The 12,134-nt window shown below is 45.3% G+C and overlaps 1 protein-coding gene across 4 annotated transcripts in view; it reads left to right on the top strand.

Annotated features, from left to right (window-relative positions):
• Positions 1-12,134, top strand: part of LOC126335244 (adenylate cyclase type 8) — a 1,717,934-nt gene that overhangs the window by 317,218 nt on the left and 1,388,582 nt on the right. For all 4 annotated transcript variants that reach the window (XM_049998287.1, XM_049998288.1, XM_049998286.1 and 1 more), the window contains exon 2: positions 4,007-4,139. In XM_049998287.1, coding sequence (XP_049854244.1) covers positions 4,099-4,139 — 41 coding nt within the window. In that variant the 5' untranslated portion in view covers positions 4,007-4,098. The remainder of the gene's footprint in view (positions 1-4,006; positions 4,140-12,134) is intronic.

Here is a 12,134-nt window from a genome sequence, read left to right as displayed (position 1 = left end):
TAACTCCAGATCCCGGCATAGCACATGCAATTAACGACGGGTATTGTAATGTGGAGTCTGGTCTTTTTGGACTAAAACACAATTGAAGTCACCACCTATAATGAAATGATCGAATCTGCCGGTAAATAAGGGCACAATCTCTTCCGAATAATATCTCGCACGCGCCCGTCTGTTGTCGGTGCCGGAAGGGGCATAAATATTGAGAATGCGAATTCCATTAACAGTTATCGCCAGTCCTCGTGCCGAAGGTAGATAAGCCATGTCGCGAACCGGAATCCCGTCCCGGACCAATATCGCCGTTCCACTGTCGTTGTTCGAGTGCGGCGAGGTGTAGGAGATGTAGCCATGGACTTCCTCGAACTCAAGAATCTAAATTTCCTGCACCATCAGTATATCCACATCCGACACGTAAAGCATGTCTCTGAACAACTGCTGTTTCACGGGCGATCTAATGGTATTTACATTCACTGTCCCTATTCTGTATGCCTGAGGTCGAGTAGCTGTCATCTCCACATGATGTTAAAATGACAAGTTGCACCGTATCGACAGTCCCTTTGCACATCCGCAGAGGGTCACCCGACGGACGAGTCCCTGCGGCATTAGGTTTCTTGAGATGCGGACGGATGCGAGTCCCCACCAGTAGAATGGTCCGCATCGGTGATTTCGTCGTCCTTCTCATACCAACTGATATTATTGGGGTGCTCCAAATTTTCCTGTGCGGCATTGATGTGTGACATCTGTTGTTCTTGAGCAGCTTTAGACACCACCGCAGAAGGGGTAGCAGGCCCCTAAGCGGATGCGTCGTCTGAGCGACATGACATCTTTTCACTGTCCGAATTCATACGGTCTGCGACATCCGAAGCTTGTGGTTCCAAGTCAGACAGGTCCATAGTGTTAGACTCATTTGGGCTCCCAAGAAGAGAAGGGAGAGTCTCCGCAGAGTTTAGTCGGCGCTTCTTGCGGCGCTTTGGCGAGCGTTGTTTGCGGGCCCTAACCCCGGCCTCTGGTGTTGGTGAATCTTGTATCTCCTGATGTCACGCCGCCGCCACAACGCCCTGGAGCCGTTCCACTTCAGCTTCCATGCCTGTTGTGATGCAGTCAACCTCTTTCTGCACCATCTGTAATGCCTGGGATTGGAGGTTGGTCGGAGCGATTCCTTCTTCATTGGTGTCCGAAGGCGCCTCAATCAACTGCGGCGTCGGTTCGATAGTGCGCTCCCCGCGAAGCGCCGCTACGTAAGTCATCAGGTGGCGCAGTGGTTAGAACACTGGACTCGCATTCGGGAGGACGACGGTTCAATCCCGTCTCCGGCCATCCTGATTTAGGTTTTCCGTGATTTCCCTAAATCGTTTCAGACAAATGCTGGGATGGTTCCTTTGAAAGGGCACGGCCGATTTCCTTCCCAATCCTTCCCTAACCCGAGCTTGCGCTCCGTCTCTAATGACCTCATTGTCGATGGGACGTTAAACACTAACCACCAACCAACCAACCAACGTAATTCATCGGCAGTGACGTTGGTGTAGTCGGATTCTGGAGATCTCCGCTGGGGAGTTGCACGAGTCTCCTCTGCATACACGCAGATCGAAGATGTCCTTCACCACCACACCCGGAGCATGTCCGGGGATGGCCATCATAGATGACAATAGCTCGAGAGCCGCCGATTTTGATGTACGATGGCACATATTTCGTAAGGGCAATTAGCACCTGTCGGACACCATTGAGCACTGGATACGTGCTAAAACGTGCCCAACGTTCGGCCGTATGACTGATAACTCTGCCATATGACTGGAGCGATTCAGTGACCAATGATTCTGGTATCTCGAAAGGCAGCTCGAAGACTCGAATCGTACGCACTCCCAGGCCCGAATGAGCGACTAAAACCTCGCCAATATGACCATCGGAGTGTCGGAACTGGAATCCTCGTTTGGCGGCTCCGATGATCCTATCGCAAGCTGCGTCGTCAATCATCTTTACATAAAGAGTGCTGCTCACGATTGATAAATGAATTCCAATAATCTCCGTGTAGTTAAGTTGCACTTCGTCCCTCAAGATGCGTTCGATTTCGAAAGCCTTCGGTCGTGCATACTCGTTACAGAACGTGAACTGTATCGTGGTTTGCGTTCGATTCAAACAGTAACACACGCGAGTGACGACGGTGTAAACACCGCTTCTTCCGCGAACGGTCGCAGCCGGGACGTAAACAAGTCCGAGCTGCTCCGCGGCTAATGGCCGACTTCTTCGGCGAAAAGAAGAGCTTCTGTAAAATTTGGAAGGTAGGAAACGAGGTACTGGCAGAAGTAAGGCTGTGAGGACAGGGCGCGAGTCGTGGTTGGGTAGCTCAGTTGATAGAGCACTTGCCCGCGAAAGGCAAAGTCCCGAGTCCGAGTCTCGGTCCGGCACACAGTTTTAATCTGCCAGGAAGTTTCATCTAGCAACTGTCTTACAGAGGAAGCACAGACAGTACGGAAAGAAAAGTATACTTCACTATATATATTATGATGTAAATTTGCACCTAAGGAATGATATCCTGACAATTCAAGCTTTGATTGATAATCAGTTTTCATCACATCGATTTGTGAACATGTTTAAATATGTGTGGTTCATGAGTGGACACATCACAGAGCAACCTGATAAATATGAACGGTTTGTTAGTTACGTGACTGTAGAGGGACATGACCCTGGATGGGTCGTTACACTGTAACAACTAGTGCCAAGGAAATTGTAACAAATTGCCACATCATACCTCGCTGTTTTATACTAGGTGACAGACAGCATCAAATTTTAACTGTAAAGAAATTTTAAACACTTTGCCACTGTGGCGTGCGTACTGTAAGACCTTCAGTACACACACCATCAGATTATTTGACTTGTCGCTCTAACGAAGCAGGCGAGTGTCAGCAATATGTCTCGTGGTCTTATCGTGGCGTGCTTATCTTCTGCCGTTAGGTCATACGATAGAAATGCCACTTGCATGCTTAGAGTAGCGGATTGACGGTGACCAACTTTAAGCAGAACTTGATTAATATTCAAACCCATTTATTAAGATAATAACAAACATAAAAATTACTTAACTTTGTTCTGGATGCTTTTTACAATTGACAAACTGAAGTTCCTTTGGTATTGGTACGTTAATCTTATTCTCACATATATCTCTGATACTGGACAAAAGTGTCTATACATTTATCTTCATGGCTATGTACAGGAATATGGTAATCTTATTAGGCGCAGACTGAAACTTGACTATAGACTGGTACAGACAAATGTAGAATTCGTACAGACTGGTACAGACTGGTGCAGACAAATGCAGACTGACTAATCAGAGGTCTGTACATTCGTTATAATACCTCGTGCATTCATGTATCACTGCGCGAGTGTGATCCACGAGGAGAAAAGGCTCTACATAAGCAGCAATCTCATTGGCTGCGTTACATATTAATATGCGGATCAGCGGACGCAGAATTTGGTCCGTCTCTATGGCAGCGCCATCTCGTGACGCGGAGACGGACGAACGCAGCGCCTGCGCTGTTGTGCTTAGCGGGGCGCACTCTAGTAGGAAGTTGTGTACACGCTGACTACGCAGAACTATGTACACAACAGCCACTCACCAAGATCTATTACTTTCACATGATATAGTACTTGCACTGATATACGGAAAGGGTATGATGCCATTAAAAAAATATTTCGGAAAAAATTTACGAGCAGACAGAGAAACAACATCGCCTCTCTCTACGTAATACCAACAGCATGACAGCCAGCCCTCCAATGACCAACAGACGAGTACTACCGTGGGCTACCATCTGCTGGAGCGGTTTATTCGAAATTGGCAAGCAACAAGTTGCCTCGCACACCAACTAATTATTAGGCTAGTTTTATGGGCAGTTGTACGACAGTACTTTAGGTCTCAGAGTTTCGGTATCGCGAGATGGCAGACAGAGGTGGTAGAGGAAGATCTGCGCGCCACGTAGCCGGCAGCTCCTGACAGTGGCGTGGCGTGTTGTTACGGCAGACGCAGCAGCAGCAGAGGCGTGGTGGAGAGGCCGCAGCAGCAGGCGCCAGTGGCCAGCGAGATGCAGTGAGGCGCCGGCCACCCGTCCAGCCATGGACACCGACGAGGAGGACGACCTCGACGACTGCCTACAGTGAGTACCGCGCGCGCTGCCCGCCGCTCTCCGACCGCGAACGCTGTACAGCACTTCGCTCTTGCTCTTTTCACACACACACACACACACACAGTAGGAAAAAATGGTTAACATCTGAGGTCATCGGTCCGCTAGAACTTAGAACTACATAAACCTAACTAACCTAAGGAAATCACACACATCCGTAGCCGAGGCAGGATTTGAACCTGCGACCGTAGCGGTCGCGCGGTTCTAGACTGAAGCGCCTAGAACCGCTCGACCACACTGGCTGGTCACACAGTAGGAAAATACGGGATGAGCCTAAGCTCATTCTCCGATTATATAAAAAAAATATTTCTAGGGTAGGGGAAAGTGGGTTAAGTATCCACTGTAAGGTAAATTGGGTACTGGACCAAACCATGGTCATGCAAAACTTCAGGACGAAAGTAAGTTTACAAAAAAAAAAACCACCTTCAAATGTGTGTGAAATCTTATGGGACTTAACTGCTAAGGTCATCAGTCCCTAAGCTTACACACTACTTAACCTAAGTTATCCTAAGGACAAACACACACACCCATGCCCGAGGGAGGACTCGAACCTCCGCCGGGACCAGAAAGTAAGTTTTATGTGATGTGTAACTGGTGCAAATGGCTCTGAACACTATGGGACTTAACATCGGAGGTCATCAGTCCCCTAGAACTTAGAACTACTTAAACCTAACTAACCTAAGGACGTCACACACATCCATGCCAGAGGCAGGATTCGAACCTGCGACCGTAGCGGTCGCGCGATTCCAGACTGGAGCTCCCAGAACCGCTCGATGTGTAACTGCCAAGTGCAATAACCCGATGAAACTTGGACCATACATGGAAAGAACTGAAACGGCATAGTACGGAAGGTAACTTAAAGACGTACGCCACGAGACAAAATGAAATGATATTTTTATTCGAAGACAATAAAGACAGTGAAGGCACTGCGGTTAGTGACGCTCCTCTGGACCTTACAAATGGCGGGACATGGTTCTTAATAGGGTGGGTTATCACCAGAAATGGCAATACATGTTCTGCACCGTACTCCCATGCTGACCACGAGGTTGGCAAGGAATTCTTGTGGGAGGGCATTCTGTTGGCAACCAGGGCAATTGACAAATTGCTGGAAGACTGCTGGTACACGTCAACGTGCCGCTTCACATCTCCCCATCACATTCCACATGTGCTCCACTACTCAGCGCAATTTAAGCTGGAGGAACGAGTAGCCCAGTACATTCGCGAATACGTCGAATACGCTCGCGTTCCGAGAGCTCTTCCACCCACCGTGTTCGATATGGTCGCGCATTGTTATCCATAGAAATGAAGTCATGGTCAAACGCAGCCCTGAAAAGACGTACATCAGGGAGCAATATAGTATCACAATAGCTTTGACAAGTGAGTGCACCACGTTCAAAGATTTTCAAAGAATTGGATATCAGTACGACCATGCAGTATTTTGCCTCAAGGCACCTGACACATGTAGTGCCAAAACGCTCATGTTCGGCAATGTTCCTGGGTGCACTATTTGGTTCCACATCTTCCCATATGAGGGTACGTAATGGATGCAGGAACACTGTCCTACATGATCGTTTTGATAGTCAAGTTGGTATGTTGTGGGAAGCCACAATATTGCATGGCCCACTGATCTCAAACTTTTTGAGCACGGTACACTTACTAGTTACCATTATTGTGACACTGTACTCCTCGCCAATGTGCGTTTTTTTGCAGGTGTGTTCTGTCGATGATAATGCGGCTACTGCATCGAAATGCGCAGAAGGATCTCTTGGTAAGACAGGTTATTCAGCGACTGGACTAACGCGATAGTCTCTCAACTTAAATAGCATCGAGTACGTGTGGTATGTGTTGAAGAGACGTATTTTGGCAGGCCCACATGTGCCAAGCACCATCCAGCAAGGGTCATCCTCGCTGGGGGAGCAGTGGAAGAGCCAACCACAGGAACTCCTTAGCAGCCTTGTGGACAAGACGCAAGCACGTTGCAGACATCTACATCTACGTGGCTACTGTGCTATTCACAATAAAATGCCTGCCAGAGGGTTCAATGAACCACTTTCAAGGTGTCTCTCTACCGTTTCACTCTCGAACGGCGCACGGGATAAACGAGAACTTACATTTTTCTGTGTGAGCCCTCATTTATATTATTTTATAGTGATGATCATTTCTCCCTATGTAGTTGGGTGCCAACAGAATATTTTCGCAATAAGAGGAGAAAAAATTGGTGTTTGAAATTTTAGGAGAAGATACCGTCTCAACGAAAAACACCTTTGTTTTAATGATTGGCACTCCAATTCATGTATCATATCTGTGGCACTATCTCCTCTATTTCGCGATAATAGAAAACGAGCTGCCTTCTTTGTACTTTTTCGATGTCATCCGTCAGATCCAGCTAATGCGGATCCCAGACCTCACAGCAGTACTCCAGAATAGGGCGGACAAGCGTGTTGTAATACGGTAAATGAAAGCATCATCTGAAAGCAATCTTAGACGACTACTGACGTAGTCTCCTATTTCGTTAATATAGATCAGGAACAGTAGAGGGTCTATAACACTTCGTTGCGGAACGCAGGATATTACTTTTGTTTTACTCGGTGACTTAGCGTCTATTACCAGGAACTGTGACCTTGCTCACAGGAAATCACAAGTCCAGTCGCACAACTGAGGCGATATTCCAGAGGCACACAGTTTGGTTAGAAGACGCTTTTGAGAAACGGTGTGGCTCTAAGCACTATGGGACTTAACATCTGAGGTCATCAGTCCCCTAGACTTAGAACTACGTAAACCTAACTAACCTAAGGACAACACACACATCCATGCCCGAGACAGGATTCGAACCTGCAACCGTAGCAGCTGCGTGGTTCCGGACTGAAGCGCCTAGAGCCGCTCGGTCACCACGGCTGGCGAGAAACGGTGTCGAAAGCGTTCTGGAAATCTACACATATGGAATCAACTTGACATTCCCTGTTGTTGCACTCATTACTTCATTAGTATAAAGAGCTAGTTGTGTTTCACAAGAACGATATTTTCTAAATCCGTGCTGACTATGTGCCAATAAACCCTTTTCTTCGAGGTACATATTAAAGTTCGAATACAGTATACGTTCTAGAACCCTACTGCACATCGACGTTAGTGATATGGGCCTGTAATTCAGCGGTTTACTCCTACTTCCCTTTTTGGGTACTGGCGTGACTTCAGCAATTTTCCAGTCTTTAGGTACGAATATTCCTGTGAGCGAGCGGTTGTATATAAATCCTAAATATGGACCTATTGTATCAGCATACTGTGAGAGGAACCTGACTGGTATACAATCTGGACCGGAGGCCGTGGTTTTATTGAGTGACTTTAGCTGCTTTGCTACACAGAGAATATCTACTTCTATGTTTCTCATCTTGTCAGTTGTTCTTGATTGGAATTGAGGAATGTTTACTCCGTCTTCTTTGGTGAAGGAGTTTCAGACAACCCTGTTTAATAACTGTGCTTTTATGGCACTGTCATCAGTGACATCGCCGTTGTTACCGCGCATTGAAGGTATTGGTTACGTCTTGCCACTGGTGTGCTTTATGTATGACCAGAATCTTTTTCGGACCATACATTGACATCTGTTATGACTACTTTTGTAATGTTCAGCTGATAATCATGTATCACAGTGAGTGCAGTGTAATTATTGTATTCGAATAAGAGTGTAATTTGCTTTCTTCTCATTGGATATTTCTTTCAGTTACCATCCGTACTACATTTTAGCAATTCTTTCTATGTATGTAACACAGCATGCTGACGTTATTTTCGATGTTGAGTTTTGCACACCAGTATACAAAGGGAAGTTCCGCCAGTGTTGCAGGCGTGGACGAAGGCACATGATTAGCTTGGATTTCGAGGCAATAGTATGCTATGGCGGAAAACACGCTTGTTTCGATTGAAAGTAAATCTGGGATCTGCATCGTCATCGACATATGTCCTCCTCAGAGCATCACGCTAGGAAGTGTACAGCTATTTATACAGACAGTATCTTAGCACTAGCTGCTTCATTCACGTAGACTGCGTGGCCTCCATATCTTTCTGTGTGGTTTATTTTTTATTTAATCGAATTTTTATGCTGTTAGCAAATTGCAACACCTTCTTTTCACGCTAACTGAGGCCATATAATCATGCTCTTTTCCGAATGTACTTCTGACCAAAAAGCGTTTCTGGTAGCTGGAGTAAATTTTTTTTAACGCCTTTCGTGTTCTTGCGGAGGTATTTCCTTTGCAATTTTCATCCCCTAACATATATTTCTTTACATCTAACCAAGGAGTGAAATACTAATTTTCATAAATTTAGCTTTAATTTTTTTATTGTAACGAGGTATTTTTCTTCAATATTTTCATCTCCTATTGCACTCCCTTAGAGGTTGAATTTCTAGAACCAGCGAAACACTTATTTTTTATTTCTCACTAAGAGATCAAATACCAATTGTCGCAGACGTAGGAGTTAAATAACAATTTTCATAAATATAGCTTTAATTTTTTTAATGTAACGAAGTATTTTTCTTCAATATTTTCATCTCCTATTGCATTCCCTTAGAGGTTGAATTTCCAGAACCAGAGAAACACGTATTTTTTATTTCTCACTGAGAGATCAAATACCAATTGTCACAGACGTAGCCTTAAAAATTCTTTAGTAGTTGTTTAGTAACTATTTATTTCCACAAAACTTTCATCCTTTATTTTACCCCCTAACCGGTTGAATTTGCAAAAATGCTGAAACACATAATTTTTTATTTCATGGCTGAGAAACCAAATACCAGTTTTCGTAGCTCCAGCTTCAAAATTCTCTCGATAGAGCCATACTTTCAGAAAGTTTTTCATCCCCTGTTTCATTAGCTTATGAGTGGAATTTCTGACAACCTCTTCTTAAACAGTGCCTGAAGTGTTGGCCGCGGAGTGGCTGCGCGGTTAGAGGCGCCATGTCACGGATTGTGCGGCTACTCCCGCCGGAGGTTCGAATCCTGCCTCGGGCATGGGTGTGTGTGTGTGTGTGTGTGTATGTGTGTGTGTGTGTGTGTGTGTGTGTGTGTGTGTTTGTGTTGTTCTTAGCATAAGTTAGTTTAACTTAGTTTAAAAATGACTCCAAGCACTGTGGGACTTAACATTTTAGGTTAACAGTCCCCTAGACTTAGAACTACTTAAACCTAACTAACCTAAGGACATCACAAACATCCATGCTCGAGGCAGGATTCGAAGCTGCGACCGGAGCACCAGCGCTGTTCCGGACTGAAGCGCCTAGAACCACTCGGCCACAGCGGCTGGCTGTGTGTCTGGTATAGATTGGGCCAATGATAACTGCGCCTGATTCTGTTTAGTCTTCATGAATCCTACTGGAGCTTAATGCTGATACTTCATATCAGCTGGCCACAGTTGAGCTGGTCTGAGGAGCAACCATTTCTGCCACACTGGATTACAGTTCCTCTTATACAGTGTACTGTCTCTTGATTGCAATTGCTTTGATCGGTTCCTCATTCTTCAAGGCTTCTGTGGTTTTCACCTTCCGTTCAGCAGCAATGTTATTTAATGCAGCGATGACTGAATTATAGGGTGTCATCAGTGTGCGTCCATAGGTAGAGATCGTTTGTTCGTGACTGGGCTCAGTCGTCAGAAGTCGACGCCGAAACGCCAAGTGCCATTCTTAAACTTCATAAGGACCACGGGAAAGGACCAAGGACTCTCTGAAAGTTCAATGATGTCATACGGCAGCATCTTCACCACTTCCTGCTGTTCTGCCGGCGTCACACTATATGAGCGCTAGCTAATTCTGAATGATACCCAGTGTTGACGCTGTGTTTTACCGTAGGACGTTTGGTCTTTTTTTTTCCACTCCGGATTTAAAAGCATCCGAAAAGTGGCGCAGAAAGGCCTAAAATTCCTCAGCATTCTTCCTCCATCAGGCCAGATCCTACAGACATTTGTTGGTAACTTTCTCTCCTGCTTCATCTGTTGTGATAGCGGAGAACGATTGTTCATCAATGGCTTTAAGCTGTTTTCTTTGAACTGGGTCATCTGTTCCTCTGCACATGCATCTAGGGATGAGTTTCGGCTACAGGTGACAATAGTGTATAGTTGTCCTTGACTACCTAAGTATAACGCTTAGGATTGTCGCTGGCATGTAGATTTATTTTGTGAACCTCAGTAGCTATTTGCAGTCTACAAAAGCTTCTCAGTTTAACTGAGCACCAAGATTGACCACTGTAGCTCGTCTCGTTGATGACGGAGAGATAACAACGGCAAACAAACGCCAAGAGCAATCTTTGTTAAGTCTGTCTGTTAAAATAGTTACGTGAGTCTTATGTTTCACGTTCTTGGAGTGCTTCTATACTTGCAAGAAGTTCCATCTGAGAATAACATTATGACAACCTCCTGATAAAACAACAGATTTGAGGAGCTGTGTGTAGCGCAGGATTCAGATGGAGGAGGGTTCGTCTTGGGGGTAGTGAAGGTGTGGACCCAATTTTACAAAGAATCTATTGAACATGAAATATTCTTACTGAGGATAGAGAACTTATAACGAAATATATGGCTATTTGTGGCAGATCTCAACAACAGACTATCAACATAAAACACCTTTAGCACCCTGAAAACCAAATTCAGATAGATTTCGCTCCAGAAATAAAAACGTACAGCCATGGTGCGGCACTTTCCCACAGGCATAAAAAGACAATAAACTTGGTTTCAGAAATTAAACTCAAGAGCCACAAACTGGAACGCAACTCGCCGTCTTAATTAAGGCTACTTACACTAGAAGTCAACTGAGTTTGCGTGCGACTCCGATTATTGACACCGCCAACTAGTCACTAAGCCAAAGCTCTTATCAGCTATTTACAGAACTACCTACACTTTTCTCTGCAATATCACATACGAAATAGTTCACTCTCTCGGGATAAAGTAACGAGATAATTTTCTATACTGTGGCATAATCAAAATCAGTCAAGCTCACGATGTAATACAATGGCACATAAAAAAATCAATCATTATCACAGCGAACAAACAACAAATCAGTATTTCTGATGCTTTTAGAGAAAACATCCGCACGCCAGCGTGCCGTCACACTATAACGATAATATGCCACACGATACCCACGAACCTAGTATGTGTAACATTTATGATCATCTGATACTCTCCATGCACAGCCTGTACCCATCAACGTACGCTAATTGATCGCTAGCGATCAGAATACTGCTGTCAGCTCTAATGAACCCAGTTAGTGTTCCTCTTGCAATCTGCATCTAGATTGAAATCGCTCTTTTCTCGCCCGAGAACCCCTTACTGGGTTGCTTGGATGCACATAGCAGCCATTCTCCGTACTGACGGTTAGTGAGGTAGCATAGGCAGCTCCTTGGCGTTCCATCTAGAAGAAAATGTCCCGGCTCGGCATTGCACCAAATCACTGCGCCCAGCTGCTCCACGGGCAACCAATGGACTGTGTGGACAACCCTGCTTACAGCACGCAAGATTCAGGAACAGCCCTTGCTGTCCACACGGTAACTCCAGGCGTCTATCCATTGCCGCCACTGGAGTGAAGCACATCGCGTGCTGCTGTTCACACTCCGAGGCCAAACTGCTCCCTTTCGCTTTCCCGCTGGTCAGTTCAGTACCCCGGGATGAGTGCTGGTCAGCCCAAGACACCTTGCTCCCGTCTGCTGCTGTCCCATTGAGGTTTGGAGTGCTACCCACAGTGTCACAAACGCCACCGGATTCTCTCCCTATTCCACATATCCTTACAGAACTTATCTTAGGGGGAGGTTTACTATCTTTTGGTTTAAAAACCGAATTTTTTTAAAAATTGCATTTTTGCATCCATGAAAGTGTTTAGACTAGTTTAAAGAGCCGGAATAGCAGATTGAACGTAAGTTGCACAATATTGCATTTATATGTAGTCAGAACTAGAAACGCGTTTTTCTCGAAATGACGTTTTTTAATTTTTTTTTTAAAATCACGCGAT

This window comes from Schistocerca gregaria, chromosome 2 (genome assembly GCF_023897955.1).
Source record: "Schistocerca gregaria isolate iqSchGreg1 chromosome 2, iqSchGreg1.2, whole genome shotgun sequence".
Classification (NCBI taxonomy): domain Eukaryota; kingdom Metazoa; phylum Arthropoda; class Insecta; order Orthoptera; family Acrididae; genus Schistocerca; species Schistocerca gregaria.
This window is presented reverse-complemented; position numbering and strand designations above follow the sequence as displayed.